At 46.8% G+C, this 14,966-nt stretch overlaps 1 protein-coding gene and 3 non-coding genes across 4 annotated transcripts; all 4 read left to right on the top strand.

Annotated features, from left to right (window-relative positions):
* Positions 1 to 484: 484 nt before the first annotated feature.
* Positions 485 to 11,440, top strand: NCL (nucleolin). The gene is made up of 14 exons (XM_007519456.3): positions 485 to 651; positions 2,565 to 2,687; positions 4,457 to 4,931; positions 5,126 to 5,311; positions 6,081 to 6,167; positions 6,349 to 6,490; positions 6,756 to 6,880; positions 7,766 to 7,889; positions 8,509 to 8,663; positions 8,968 to 9,091; positions 9,597 to 9,730; positions 10,237 to 10,363; positions 10,602 to 10,831; positions 10,964 to 11,440. The coding sequence occupies exons 1-14, from the start codon at positions 634 to 636 to the stop codon at positions 11,038 to 11,040; spliced, it is 2,127 nt and encodes a 708-aa protein (XP_007519518.1). The 5' UTR covers positions 485 to 633; the 3' UTR covers positions 11,041 to 11,440.
* On the top strand, positions 6,210 to 6,278 carry LOC132539666 (small nucleolar RNA SNORD82). The gene has a single exon (XR_009550996.1). It is a non-coding gene; the product is annotated as a small nucleolar RNA SNORD82 (small nucleolar RNA).
* Positions 9,836 to 9,914, top strand: LOC132539667 (small nucleolar RNA SNORD20). The gene has a single exon (XR_009550997.1). It is a non-coding gene; the product is annotated as a small nucleolar RNA SNORD20 (small nucleolar RNA).
* Positions 10,398 to 10,527, top strand: LOC132539656 (small nucleolar RNA SNORA75). Its single transcript, XR_009550987.1, has one exon. It is a non-coding gene; the product is annotated as a small nucleolar RNA SNORA75 (small nucleolar RNA).
* Positions 11,441 to 14,966: the final 3,526 nt, after the last annotated feature.

Genomic DNA, 14,966 nt, shown 5'->3' with positions numbered 1-14,966 from the left:
TGAATCCCTGGTCCCCCAACTTCCAAGGATCATCAACAGGGTAAAGGGGAGGGGAGCTGTGAATCTCTTTCTCCACGACCCCGCGTGGGGTAAGCGTGCAGCACGGGCCGGCGACCCTGGGGGCCGGAAACCGCCTGAGCTCAAGCCCGCGACTCGGGTCCTCTCGGCGCCAAAAACCTCAGTCCCTCTGCGCAGGCGTCGCCTCTCCGGGACGCGGAGGAGGGGGAGCTCCGGAAACCGCGCGCGCACCATCCAATTGGCGCCCGCCTCTCACAAAGCGAGTCCCGCCCCTATACCGCCGCTGCCGAATCCCCTCTCTCTTCTTCCTCCCTTGGGCCGTTAGGCCCCGCCCACCAACGCGAGCGGTCCGCCCAGCTACGTTCCTGGGCGAAGACTCGCGATTTGCTGGCGATCTGGACGCGCACTCTGGTTGGCCGAGACGGGTCACGAGGTCGTCGTCGCCGCCTTTCCAGAGGCGATTACTGGGCAGGCTCAGTCTTTCGCCTCAGTCTCGAGCGCTCGCTGGTAGCCAGGCGTACGTGCTCCGGGTTTTTCAGCGCTAGCGGCCGCCATCGACGTTGCTTGGCTTCTTCGGGTCTTTTCTGGCCATTCCGCCCGTTGTAGGCCGCCATCATGGTGAAGCTCGCCAAGGTATGGGGCTCGGCCGTACCGGCGCGGACGGCGGGGCCTGCTTGTGGAGGGACGCTCGCGCAGCGCCGCGAGGAGGCCCTGCTCCGTCCCGGGCGCGTTCGGGGGGCGCCATGCTGCGGGAAGTCTCGCGAGGAGCTCCGAGGTCTCGCGGGTGTTTGCTTCCTGGCCAAGCGGGTGGTCGGAGCTGCGGGGACTGGCGACGGAGGGTCCGCGGGCCGGGCGGGGAGGCCGGGTCCGGCGCCCCGCCTCCCGACGCACGTGCCCCGGCGCGTCGCTCGCCACGTGGGCCCGCGGGGCGGCTCAACGAGGGAAGTCGGCCACTGCGGAGCTCCGGGGGCGCCCCCCGGCCACCTCGAGGGCCACGGCCCCGGGCTCGCGCGCGACACGTGGAGGCCTCCGGACGGAGGCCGGGCCTCCCGCGTGTTCCGGGCACATGGAGGCCGCCGGGGGCCCCCACGTGGCCGGGTTGCGAGGGGCGGGGTGGCCTCCGCCGCAGAGTGCGAGGTAGACCGGGTGGCCACGTGACGGCGGAGCAAACATCTCAAGCTGTCCTCGCAACATTTTCGGCTTTGTCTAGGGAGGAGAGAAAACCTGAGCAGAAACCCGAACGCTAGGGACTTCGTGGGTGCAAGTCCGGGGCGCTACCCTCTTGCCTGGATTTGAATTTATAGCCGGGGTGACGGGCTAGGTGTCAGGTTTGCCCTCAAGGTTTCTACAAGCCGGTTGTGCTCTTCCATCCGCACTCTAATAGAAGCTATGCCGCGAGTTGCTTCTCAAGGCCAGCAGTGAACAGAGCTGCATGGCGTGCTGATGGATTCTGAAGTTTAGGGTTTTCTTTTCTTTTTTTTTTTTTTCCCCTTAACCCCCCAACCACGGCACTGACTAGCTCTGGCTTTTGGAGGTCCTGGGGATGAAACCTGGGAACCACGAGCTTCAGGCCTAAAAGACGTTTCATTCCCAAACCCAAGAAGTTTAGATTTTTTTTAAGTGTTTGATTTGCTTTTTGTATGTTTTTTAAGCTTTACTGGCTTTTGTTTTAATGAAAGTCTAGAGCACTATCCGGCTCTGGCTTATGATGGTGCTGGGTTTTAACCTGGAGTCACAGAGCCTCAGTCATGGAAGTAATTTGCCGAACTATTATGCTGTCTCCTCAGCCCCAAAACATTTGCTTTACATGAGAGTAAAGTAGCATAAGCCAGGGTAACGCCATAGAGTCCATGCTGTGTTCCCTAAAAACCAGGCCTTTTTTGGGGGGACTAGAAAGCTAATCAGCTGTAGCTTATGGGGTGGGGGAATTGAATTGAACCTGGGACTTCGGAGCCTCAAACATTAGTCTCTGTATAACCATTATGGTGTCTTCTGTCGCATTTTAGACTTGAGTTCTGAGACCTATGCTCCACTACATCTATTTCTCAGCTTTTTAAAAAAAATGTTTATTATTTTTTATTATTTATTTATTAATGAGAGAGAAAGAATCAGCCATCACTCTGGTACATGTGCTTCTGGGGATTGAACTCGGGACCTCATGCTTGAGAATCCAATGCTTTATCCACTGCGTCGCTTCCCAGACCACTTCCTCAGCTTTTAATCTAAGGGTTGGTTCTTGTAAAAGCTCCAGAGGAGAAATGTGTGGGAGGCTGCCAGGTCTGGGGGCTTGTCCTGGGCATGGAGGGCAGTGTCCTTTTACTGCTGAAGAGCTAGGTCAAAAGCTTGCAAGCCTGGGGTTCTGAGTATAGTTTTGTTACCTGCATATCTTCGAGAGTAGTACTGTTTTCCCTTTCAAATTGAATTTCAGAGCATTCTAGTCGCGTTGCAGTGTTTTATCACCTCGTATGCAAATCAAGTATTCTCTGTGCATGGGGTTTAAGTAAACTGACAAGGGATGTGATGTGCTAATAATTGTCTTGTTGCAGGCTGGTAAGAATCAAGGTGAGCCTAAGAAAATGGCTCCTCCACCAAAGGAAGTAGAAGAAGATAGTGAAGATGAGGACATGTCAGAAGATGAAGAAGATGACAGCACTGGAGAAGAGGAGGAGGTAATTACAAAATGAGGCTGGGTTAAGAGAACCAACTGGAACGCTACACCACTTGGTAGCTTGCCCTTGAATTATGTGGTTCTTGGTTCAACCCCTGGCACTGAGGAGTTCCATGGATGGTGGAGCAGCGCCGTCTCAACCAGTTTGTAAAAACCGTATTTTACTTGCTAAGACAGGAGTCGACGGGACAGAAACCGCTGCAGTACAGTATTGCAGTAGGAATGAAGCTTCCCCCTTGCAAGTGGGGACCAAGCTAGAACCAGGGTTTATGCACATGGTAACGTGTTAAACCGAACGCACTGCCAGGTAGCCTCAACGTAATGTATTTTTAGAATATTAAGTAGCAGCCAGAGTGAGAGTCAGCTATGTAGCACCCCACATGCACATGGGAAGCCAGGGATCAAACGCCAGGGCCTCATGCTCTACAGTCCAGTAACTTACCCACTGCACCACATCCTGAGCTGCTAAAATGTGTTCGTTCCCTCAACATTTTTCCAGTTTGAGCATGACCCCCACATACCAGGAGAGGATGCAACCAAACCTGTAAGTGGTACCAGTACATTTTTGCCTAAGGGTAGCCTTACTAGATAACTTCCTAGCATACTCAGAACATTAATTGGTGTCTGTTCCATTATGCAGACTTTGTAATACTACTTGTAGTTACCTTGGTGTGGATTAAGGATAGCCCCACCTTGTTAACAAGGCCTTTAGTATACCTGGCTGTTAAGACAGTTATGTGTATTTGTCAACTAAGTTAGACATGGATGTGCTAAGAGATTTTAAGATGTAATGTAGGTTTTGTTTGCTAGTAGCCTTCAGAAAGTAACTGAGTGGGGGACAGGCAGGAGCACAGGGTTAAGTACACATGGCGTGAAGTAAAAGCCCCCGACTTCCCACCTACAGGGTGGTCGATTCACAAGCCGTGAAGGTTAGCTTTTTGAGAGAGATGCAGAGAGACAGACACAGAAACAGCACTGCTCAGCTCTGGCTTATGGTGGTATGGGGGATTGAACCTGGACTTGGGAGCCTCAGGCATGACAGTCTCTTTGCATAACCATTATGCTATTTCCCAGCCAGCTAGCTTTTTAAGCATAAGATTTCAGTGCTTACAGACTGTAAGGTATTTTAAGTTTTGTTGGGAGCGGGGACTAGAGCATTATTTCCGGACACGCAGTATGAGGAATCAAATTCGAGGGCTCAAGTTTATCTGTTCTACCAAGGACACCTGCTTGGAGTGTTTTAAGATTTTAGACCAGATCACCAGTTTCCAAGAATTGAACCTGTTAAGTGTACTATGAACCACATAAAAGCCTCAAAGCAAACAGTGCATAGATTTGTGTTTTTTAATAACCAGAGCTCTTCTGAGGTGTGGTTCATAGTGATACAGGGAATTGAACTTGGGGCCTTGGAGCCTTGGACATGAAAATTTGCATAACTGTTATGCTATCATTAATTCAGTACACAGGTCTACATTCAGAGCCCTTGATAAGCAAATAATGATTCAAAAATGACAGGATTCAGAGATGGTCAGTTCTGAATGTTGAAAAAGGTTCTGTAATTGCTTGGCTTTCCCCGGAAGATGAGATACAGTATTAGATGAGACTTAATCCTGATAGCTAGTTTTTTATTCTCCCCAGAGCAATGCTCAACTCTGGATTATGGTGGTGCAAGGGATTGGACCTGGGACCTGAGAGCATGAGTGATTGTATCACTTGTATTTACTCATGGAGTCAACATTTTAGAACTAAAGTTAAGTCTTTATTTTCAAGGTTGTTATCCCTCAGAAAAAAGGCAAAAAGGGAACCACAGCTCCAGCAAAGAAGGGAGTGGCTTCTCCAGCAAAAAAGAGTGCAGCTGCCACACCAGCCAAGAAAGCAGTTGTCACTCCAGGCAAAAAGGCAGTGGCTGCACAGGCCAAGAAAGCACCTACCCCAGCCAAAGCTGTGGCGACCACTGGCAAGAAGGGAGCCACCCCAGCCAAAGCTGTGGCGACCCCTGGCAAGAAGGGGGCAGTAACCCCTGCCAAGGGAGCAAAGAACGGTAAGAATGCCAAAAAGGAAGAGAGTGAAGAGGAGGATGAAGAAGATAGTGAAGAGGAGGATGAAGAGGATGAGGACGACGAGGAGGATGAAGAACCTGAACCAGTTGTGAAGAAAACAGTTGCTGCTGCCCCAGCTTCAGAGGATGAGGAAGACGAAGATGACGAGGAGGAGGAGGAGGAAGATGAGGAGGAAGAGGAAGATGGTAAGACTTGGTTCCTGCTCAGTCTCCAGTGTGTAAGATACATTAGTGAAGTTTGCTTTGACACAGTAGGGATTGTATTAACTAATCCTTCAAGGGATGTCTTAGTTTTTGCATCTGGGTATTGGCAGGAATTCATTATTTTCCCTTTAGCTTTTGTTTTTCTTGGGCTCTTAACTAGGTGACTTTTCTTTCAGACTCTGAAGAAGAGGCCATGGAGACCACACCACCGAAAGGGAAGAAGGCTGCTGTCAAAGCTGCTCCTGTGAAGACCAAGGATGTGGTTGAGGAGGAAGCCGAGGAGGAAGAGGATGATGAGGATGAGGAAGATGAAGATGAGGAAGACGATGAGGAAGAAGAGGAGGAGGAGGAGGAGGAAGAAGGTATGAAAGTCAGATGCTAGGGGTCGGGTGATAGTGCAGCAGGTTAAGCACAGGGACCAGAGTAAGCATAAGCATTCCTGTTGGAGCCCCTGCTTCCCCACCTGCAGGGGACCTGCTTCATAGGTGATGAAGCATGTCTGCAGGTGTCTACCTTTCTCTCCCCCTCTCTATCTTCCCCTCCTCTCTCCATTTCTCTCCTATCCAATGACATCAATTACACAACAAAAATAAGGACAACAAAAAATTAAAAATTTTAAAATAAAAGTCAGATGCTAGCTATATTTTAATAAAGACAGATTGAGAGAGAGTTAAAGGAGAGAAACCTGCAGCCCGCCTTTACCACCTGTGCAGCTTTCACCCTGCAGGTGGGGCCAGGGACTTGAACCTTGGTCATTACACACTACAATATGAGCACTTAACAAAGCACACCACCATTTGGCCCCCTCAGGTGCTTTTTTTTTTTTTTTTTTGAGAGGAAGAAACACCAGAGCACTGCTCAGCTCTGGCTTATGGTGGTGTAGGAGATTGAACATGGGACTTTGGAGCCTCAGGCATGAGAGTGTCTACATAACCATTCTCTCCCACCTTATTTTTTATTTTAAGCTTTATTAGAGATCAGAGCATCACATACTCATTTGATGTCTGATCAAATTTGAGTAACAGCATCCACCACGCCATTTCCTGGTAGTAGGTTAAGTGCAATTGCATGAGGTTTTCAAGGGGGGCCTTGCTGGCTTGTGAGTGACCGACTATTTGGGATCTTGTACAGAGCCCGTGAAAGAAGCACCTGGAAAACGGAAGAAGGACATGGCCAAACAAAAAGCAGCTCCTGAAGCAAAGAAACAAAAAGTAGAAGGTAAGCCTCTTGACCTAGAAGTAGGGGGTCTTAAATCCCAAGAGCACAAATGATGAACAACAAAGGGACTTAATACTGAATCCTGATGTTACATGCAATGTTCTGATGTGTGCTGTGTATAGCTTTGTATTGGAAGTTTTGTGCCACACATCACATGACTAATGTTAATATATCTAATTAGGCACAGAACCAACTACATCTTTCAACCTCTTTGTTGGAAATTTGAATTTCAACAAAACAGCTCCTGAATTAAAAACTGGCATCAGTGACGTTTTTGCTAAAAATGACATTGCTGTTGTAGATGTCAGAATTGGGATGTCCAGGTAAGTGTTGGTACCACAGTCCGTCTGCTGGGCGGGCTAATGATTTAACCTGAAGCTTAGCTAACTGATCTTGAATTTTTAAGAGATGAGCATTAATGCATTCTATCAATTTGTAAAATGGATAAATTTTGGAGTTGGAATCTTTTTTAGTTTCTGATACAGATGATAAAGAGAATGGTATAAACTTTTGTGTTTATGTTTTTACTTATATGTAAAACTGCTAGATTTGAGTAGCTGAAAATAATGACTGTACTTTTCCATATAGGAAATTTGGCTATGTGGACTTGGAATCTGCTGAAGACCTGGAGAAAGCCTTGGAACTCACTGGTTTAAAAATCTTTGGCAATGAAATTAAACTAGAAAAACCCAAGGGGAAGGATAGCAGAAAAGGCATGTTAAAGGGTGCGTATCCATTTTGTTCATTTTCTCCCATAAGCTGACTTTGTAAGTTCCTTAGAGAGGTCTTTATCCACTAGGCCTAAGACACATCCCTAGCCATGTTGTTTCTCTGTCGGATTAAATCATTCAAATAGGCAGGTAGAATTTACTTTGGTTTATGTTGGTACTGGGCACTTAACCTAGGACGGATGGTGTTACAGGCATGAAAGTCTTTGCATTATGCATTCTTTCCAGCTCCAGGATTTTTTCCCCGTCCTGGGTTATCACTAGTGTCTGCACTGTGAATTCACTGCTCCTGGAGGCCATCCGCCCTTTTTTATATAGAGGGTAGGATTGAGAGGAGGGGAAGACCTGCCTTGCCACCTGTGAAGTGACCCCCTTACAGGCGGGGATCATTTTTATTGGATAGAGACAGGCAGAAATCAACAGGAAAAGGGGGGGGGGGCTTGGAATGAAATAGATACACCTTACATGAAGGATGATAAATGACATAGTGGAGGTTGTATTATTGTTAAATGGGAAACTGGGGAATGTTATGCATGTATAAACTGTTGTATTTACTGTTGAATGTAAAACATTAATTCCTCAAGAAATAATAATAAAAAAGAAATAGACACACCTGCAGCACTGCTTTACTACTTGCAAAGCTTTCCCCCTACAGGTAGAGGCTGGGGGTTTGAACCTGGGTCATTGTACATTGTAACATGTACCACTCACCCAGGTGTGCCACCACACAGTCCTAGAATCTTACTTTTCCCCCAGATTACCTTTATTAGGTAGAGACAGCCAGAAATTGAGGGAATGGGAGATAGGGAGAGAGAAATGTCAAACTCTTGGGTGGTCTTAAAGTCTAGCTAACTTGGCTTTGTTTTGTAGAACGAGACACAAGGACACTTCTGGCTAAAAATCTGCCTTATAAACTCACTCAGGAAGAATTGAAAGAAATCTTTGAAGATGCTGTGGACATCAGGCTAGTCAGCAGAGACGGGAAGAGTAAAGGGTACGCCGGCACCTCTGGGAATGCTAACAGCTCCTCGACTCACAAAGGAAATTTGATACTTTGTTTTTAAGGTTTATGGCTTTGTGAAAATGAATTTAAAACTGTTAAGTTCATGGAGTAGTTTTAATTGAAAAAATATTTTATTAATGAGAAGACAAAAAAAGGAACCACAGTACCATTATGATGTGCACTGCCACCACACAGGAGGACATGGGGCCAGTCGTGGCACACGTGGTAGAGTGCACACATAATTCACAGTGACCTGGGTTTAGGCTTCCCATCCCCACCTGTGGGGAACACTTCATGAATGGTGAAGAAATGCTTGCTAATGTCACCCTATGAAAGTGTTGGCACACCTGGGTGAGAGTACCTTACCAAGCATATCCTAGGTGCAAGGCCCTGACTCCATTTATACCTACAGTGGGCAGGCAAGACAGCTTCATGAGTGCTGCAGGTGTCTCACTGTCTCCCACTGCCTCTGCCAAATAGTTTTTTTTTTTTTTTTTTTAAAGAAAAACAGTATCTTTATTGTGTGTAGTTTTAAGTAAAGGAAAGCAGAGTCTTGAAAAGGGGGTTATGTAATACATGAATTCTGAAGGTTTCTTCCTATTTATTACAGGATGGCTTATATTGAATTTAAGACGGAAGCTGAAGCAGAGAAAAACTTTGAAGAAAAGCAAGGAACAGAAGTAGATGGCCGATCTATTTCCCTGTACTACACTGGAGAGAAGGGGCAAAACCCAGAATACAGAGGCGGGAAGAATGCCTGGAGTGGTAAGAATACAAGGCCTTCCTTGCACGTTACTAGTGCTGAGTTTGCAAAACCCTCTGCAACTTTGTACTTATAAATTGAATGTAAATATATGTCAGTTTGTAATTAAGTGTTTTGAGTGAGATGTATGAAAGCACTTCAGGACAGACGATATTGAGAAAGATAGAAGAGAACCAGACATCACTCTGATACATGTGCTGCCAGGGATTGAACTCTGAACCTCATGCTGAAGAGGTCAATACATTATCTATTGAGCCACTTGGACCACCCCACTGTTATCTTCATATGGTATCTTTTTATTTGTAGGTGAGTCCAAAACTTTGGTTTTGAGCAACCTTTCCTACAGTGCAACAGAGGAAACACTCCAGGAAGTATTTGAGAAGGCAACTAATATTAAAGTACCCCAGAACCAAAATGGCAAATCTAAAGGGTAAAATCTTGTTAATATTTACTGTTAATTCCTAGCTGTACAGGTTTAGTCTCTGGACTACCATAAGCCAAGAGCTGATTAATGCTCTATTCTTTGTCTCACTCATTTAAATAAAGGTAACGATCTTTAAAAAAGATAAGTAAGATATTATTATATTTATTTTCCCTTTTGTTGCCCTTGTTTTTTATTGTTGTGGTTGTTATTGATGCCATCGTTGTTGGATAAGACAGAGATGGAGAGAGGAGGGGAGGACAAGGGGGGGGAGAGAGAAAGACACCTGCAGACCTGCTTCACCACCTATGAAGTGACTCCCTGCAGGTGGGGAGCCGGGGGCTCGGCCCAGGATCCTTACGCCAATCCTTAGGCTTTGCACCACATGAGCTTAACCCGCCATGCTGCTGCCTGACTCCCCAGATCTTAGTTTTAAGCATTTACTTGATTGCCTCTTAGCTAAAGGAAAAGGCTAAACGCTTGCGAACTTCTGAATGTTGACTCTTGTCTGCAGGTATGCATTTATAGAATTTGCTTCAAATGAAGACGCTAGAGAAGCTTTAAATTCCTGTAATAAGAAGGAAATTGAGGGCAGAGCAATCAGGTTGGAGTTGCAGGGACCCAGGGCGTCTCCCAATGCAAGAAACCGTAAGTTACTGTTGCGAGAGCCTGTGGCAGGGGAGCAAACACCTTGGGGTTCTGTTCTGCATGTCAGGCTATATTTTTTTGCAATTGCTGCTGAGTGAAGAATACTGGATGTGATGATTGATTATCTGAGTAAAACTGATGAAAAATCAAGAAAAGTCCTCTAGATAGTCAAGTTCTGATCCAGTTCCAAACAGCACTTAACCCATGGCTGGCTGTCTGATACAGAGGGGAGCTGAGGTGTAAGATGAACACTGTGGTAATCCAGAGAACCGAGCCTTGTGCCGCCTTGACACCCCCCCCCCGCTGCAGGTGGGGAGCTGGGGGCTTGAACCAGGACCCATATGCCAGTCCTTGTGCTTTGCACTGTGTGTAGCTTAACCTGCTATGCTACCGCCCGACTCCCTCAGACAAACATTCTTGGTCATTACTCATGTAGGAAGCTCACAAATTTAGTATTAGTTTTTGGAATTGTTACTTTAAATAAAAGACAAAATTTTATTTTTCAGAGCCAACCAAAACTCTGTTTGTCAAGGGTCTGTCAGAGGAAACTACAGAGGAGACATTAAAGGAGTCATTTGATGGTTCTGTACGGGCGAGGATAGTCACTGATCGGGAGACAGGTTCCTCCAAAGGGTAAGGTGCTGGGCAGGTACTACAGGGCCCCAGTATCTTCTCATTGAGCTCCTTTCTGTCAGCCAGTGGCAGTTTAAGGATTCGCACGAGAAGAAGAGGAAATTCACATAACTAGCTCTTTTTTGGCCTCTTCTGAGGCACATTTTGCTGTTTGTGAGACATGGTGTCAAGCTGTCACTTGGTTTAGGCTGGGAAGTAGTTTGCCCTCTTTTCTAATGCCCTCTTGGCAATTTTCCAGGTTTGGCTTCGTAGATTTCAACAGTGAGGAAGATGCCAAAGCTGCCAAGGAGGCCATGGAAGATGGGGAAATTGACGGAAACAAAGTCACTTTGGACTGGGCCAAGCCGAAGGGTGAAGGCGGCTTTGGGGGTCGCGGCGGAGGCAGAGGTGGTTTCGGTGGCAGGGGCGGTGGCCGAGGAGGCAGAGGAGGTTTCGGCGGCAGGGGCGGTGGCCGAGGAGGCTTTGGAGGTGAGTATGAGGGACGTGGGCTGCTCTTTGTCCACTGGGCCCACACAGCACAGGCACCTGTGCTCCTGGGCAGGGCAGGGCAGGGCAGGGCTTACAGCAGCTTCACATTCATGGCACCTTTGCTTGCCACAGGACGAGGTGGCTTCCGGGGAGGCAGAGGCGGCGGTGGAGACCACAAGCCACAAGGGAAGAAGACGAAGTTTGAATAGTTTCTTCCATGCCTGGCTTCCCCTCTTCCATTTGAAAGAAAGGACTCTGGGTTTTTACTCTGTTACCTGATCAATGACAGAGCCTTCTGAGGACATTCCAAGACAGTATACAGTCCTGTGGGTCTACTTGGAAACCCGGCTAGATAACATTTCAAGGGAGAACACCTGTTGGTTGGTTTTGACTGGATATTCATATAAACTTTTTAAAGATGTGAGCGATAGAGCTAATCCTTAACTGTAAGTTTGGAATTTATATTGTTTCTTCCCATGTACAAAACCATGTTTTTTCCTACAAATAGGTGTTTTTTTGTTGTTGTTGTTTTGCGTTGGGGTCATAAAGGAAAGCAGAATGTTATGATTTTGCTTCAACTTCGGGACAAATTAAAAGTCCTAAACTCTGGTGTCAGACTTGTACTTAATAGAATGCTTCTCTGGAAATGAAAAGAAACACTGCCGTAGGTGTACATGTACACCCCCACACACACCTGAGGAGAGGAGCAAATTGTCAGGCCACCTTGCTAGAAGTAGCTTGGATGGGGAGGGTGCAGTCTAGAAATGGCTGTGGGGGACGCCAGAAAACTCCTCAGCCAGGAGTCTGTCAGTCAAGGACCTCTGGGTTTATGTAGAGTAGGCAGACAATTCTATTACTTAATCCCTCACCCACTGTCTAGTTGAAAAATACTCGCTTTAGGTATCAAAGACTATCAGGGTGACGAACCACTGAATAGAGGTCAAATTGTCTGGTGACTTCCCTGTCAAGGTTTTCTCCAAGCAAAGTCATGAAAATGTGAGATGAGATCACCCTGTTAGGATTCAATAAATTTTAGAAAGCAACCTCAAGGAGGTGGGGCATTAAATTGTCCTGATTGTGATTATTTACCAGGAGGGTGAGGTCAATCTTGTGTTGTACTCAAATTTTTTTTCTTCTTAAATTGCCACTAGTGTTAGTGTTGGGCATTATGAATCCACCTGTAGACCTGTTTCCTATCTGTTGAGTCCCCTCTGCATGTGGGGCACTATGCGCTTAACCAAGTATGCTGGCAGCCCAGGAATATCCTCTTTCAAGGGGCCAGGGTGGTGTGAAAGTCCACCCTGCTGAGTGTCTCACTTCAGCTCTTGGTTATCTGTCCTAGAAAAACAGGACCTGTAGCCAGGAGTGAGTTGTGCTCCAGAGGTCTGGCCAGTGGATAGAACGGTGCTAAAGGTGAACCTTTGCTGTCCAGCTGTTCTCAGATGCTATAGGGCAAGACAGGGTCATGTGTCTATGCCGTGGGGGGTAGGAGGCTCACATCGGAAAGAGTGGGGCCTGCATGCAGGGTCAGAGCTTTTCTGCTGAGGACTTTTGCAGCCATTTTAGAAAGCTAGATTCCCTGCAGCAAATGGTTGTCACCATTTCTTTCTTCTCCCAGTAGGTGGCAGCACACCCACAGTGATAGACATGGAGATTGGTGGTTTAAATCCAGACACCAGACTGATTAAACTGGGAGTCTGGAGTGATTTTGATTTAGTGTGCCAAGTGACACATTTATAATGTTTTGAGGAGTTTTCCATACCTGTCCCCTTGGTTTTTGTTGAAGCTCAGAAGAACACAGTCCTGTCCAGATTGTCCATCCAGGCCTGAGCCAGTCAGTGTCACCTGCAGGTCAGGTGGTCCAGTGGAGGGCATAAGGCTCCTGGATCAGAGACTGGAAATGAAAGAGCCTCCAGAAACAAACTGACAGCAAGGGAAGGGAGATGGGAGACTGCACTTTGGAGAAAGGTCACTAAGCCCAAGGACCACCCTAAGGATCCTGGTTTGCACCCCTGGCTCCCCACCTGCAGGGGGGGGGGGGGTCACTTCAAAGGTGGTGAAGCAGGTCTTTCTTCCCCCCTCCATTTCTCCTATCCAACAATGACAATAAGGGCAACTAAAGGGAATAAAAAGGAAGGACAACTGCAGCAGCATTGCTCCACTTTCATGACACTTCCCTGCTGGTGGAGACTTGAATCTGAGTCCTGGAGCGTAGTAGTCTCTGTCATCTCTTACCTTTCCTTCCCCTCAATATCTCTAATAAAAATGAAAGTATTTAAAAATATATATATATTGGGGGTAGCGCAGTGGGTTAGCACATGTGGCTCAAAGCACAAGGACCCCCTCCCCCCCCAGTTCGAGCTGGCTCCCCACCTGCAGGGGGAAGTTTCCCAAGTGGTGAAGCAGGGCTGCAAGTGTTTGTCTCCCTCTCCATTTCTGTCCAGTATATATTTTTTATTGTTGTAGCTATTGTTAGATAGGACAGAGAAATGGAGGGAGGAGGGGAAGATGGGAGAAAGACACCTGTAGACCTGCTTCACTTGTTAAGTGACCCTCCCCCACAGGTGGGGAGCCAGGAGCTCGAACCAGGATCTTCATCCCAGTCCTTGCGCTTTGCGCCACATGTGCTCAACCCGCTGCACTACCACCCGACAGAGCTCAGCAAACTTAGCAACAACAAAGCAAATATGACCCCCATCCAAAAATGGGTAGAGGATATGAACAGAAAATTCACTACAGAAGAGATCCAAAAGGCTGACAAACATGAAAAATTGCTCCAGGTCGCTGGTTGTCAGAGAAATGCAAATAGACATTGAGACAACACCGTACCCCTGTGAGAATGGTATACAGCAAAAAAACAAAATGCTGGAGAGGCTGAGGGGAAAAAGGAGCCCTTCTGTACTGCTGGTGGGGATGTAATTTGGTCCAACTTCTGTGTAGAGCAGTTTGGAGAACTCTCACAAGGCTAGACATGAACTTCCATATGACCCAGTGATTCCTCTCCTAGGGATATATACCCCAAGGACAACATAATACCCAACCAAAAAGATACGTGTACACCTATGTTCATAGCAGCACAATTCATAATAGCTAAAACCTGGAAGCAACTCAAGTGCCCACCAGCAGATGAATGGCTGAGAAAGCTGTGGTATATATACACATGGAATACTATGCAGCTATTAAAAACAATGAACCCACCTCTGACCCATCTTGGATGGAGCTAGAAGGAATTATGTTAAGTGAGCTAAGTCAGAAAGACAAAGACTGAGTAGCCCAGCAGGTTAAGCGTACCTGGCGCAAAGCACAAGGACCGGCATAAGGATCCCAGTTTGAGCCGGCTCCCACCTGCAGGGGAGTTGCTTTACAAGTGGTAAAGCAGGTCTGCAGGTGTCTATTTTTTTTCTCCCCCTCTCTGTCTTCCTCTCTCTCCATTTCTGTCCTATCCACCTACAACGGCATCAATAACAATAAAGCAACAAGGGCAACAAAAGGGAAAATAAATATTTTAAAAAGAAAAGACAAAGACGAGTATGGGATGATCTCACTCATCAACAGAAGTTGAGAAAGAAGAACAGAAAGGGAAACTCAAAGCAAGATTTGACTGAGTGTGGAGTATGGCACCAAAGTAAAAATCTCTGGTTTGAGGGTGAGGGTGGATGTTTAGCATCACTGGGGGGTAGTGGAGGGATGGGATGAAACACAGGCTTGGTGGTGGGAATGGTGTTTATGTACACTCCTATTAACTTGTAGTCATATAAACCACTACTTCATTAATACAAGAGGAGGAAAATTCAATATCTCAAACTTTCCAATGTACAGACTGATATTAAGAATATGTATGTAGGATTCGTGTTGGAAGAAGACTGTTGAATTAATGGGGTCTCAAGCTGTGGAGTGTGTGCATGTGGAGGTGCAGGGAGAGCAAGGGAAAGGTTTTCGTGTGTCCTAGGTGGAAGGGGAAAGGTGCATTTATATGTGCATTGTTCTATCCTTTGGCCACATAAAGGAAAGTCGGGTATGTGGGGATGGTTTGGTCCTTGTCGAGATAAGGGATAGAAAGGGAAGAAAGACAGCAAGAGTGAGATGGAGAAGTGAAAACATCTGAAAGGTGTGATCGGAAGCAGGAAGTGGGTCA

The sequence above is a fragment of the Erinaceus europaeus genome, chromosome 7 (genome assembly GCF_950295315.1).
Source record: "Erinaceus europaeus chromosome 7, mEriEur2.1, whole genome shotgun sequence".
In the NCBI taxonomy this organism is placed as follows: Eukaryota; Metazoa; Chordata; class Mammalia; order Eulipotyphla; family Erinaceidae; genus Erinaceus; species Erinaceus europaeus.
Note: the sequence above shows the minus strand (reverse complement) of the source record. Positions and strands in the feature narration are given on the sequence as shown.

Excerpts from the sequence above, each read along its gene's own strand:
- NCL (XM_007519456.3), top strand. Across the intron at positions 7,890-8,508 it reads AGAGACGGGAAGAGTAAAGG|GATGGCTTATATTGAATTTA; the intron begins GTACGCCGGCAC and ends TATTTATTACAG. Across the intron at positions 9,092-9,596 it reads CAAAATGGCAAATCTAAAGG|GTATGCATTTATAGAATTTG; the intron begins GTAAAATCTTGT and ends TCTTGTCTGCAG.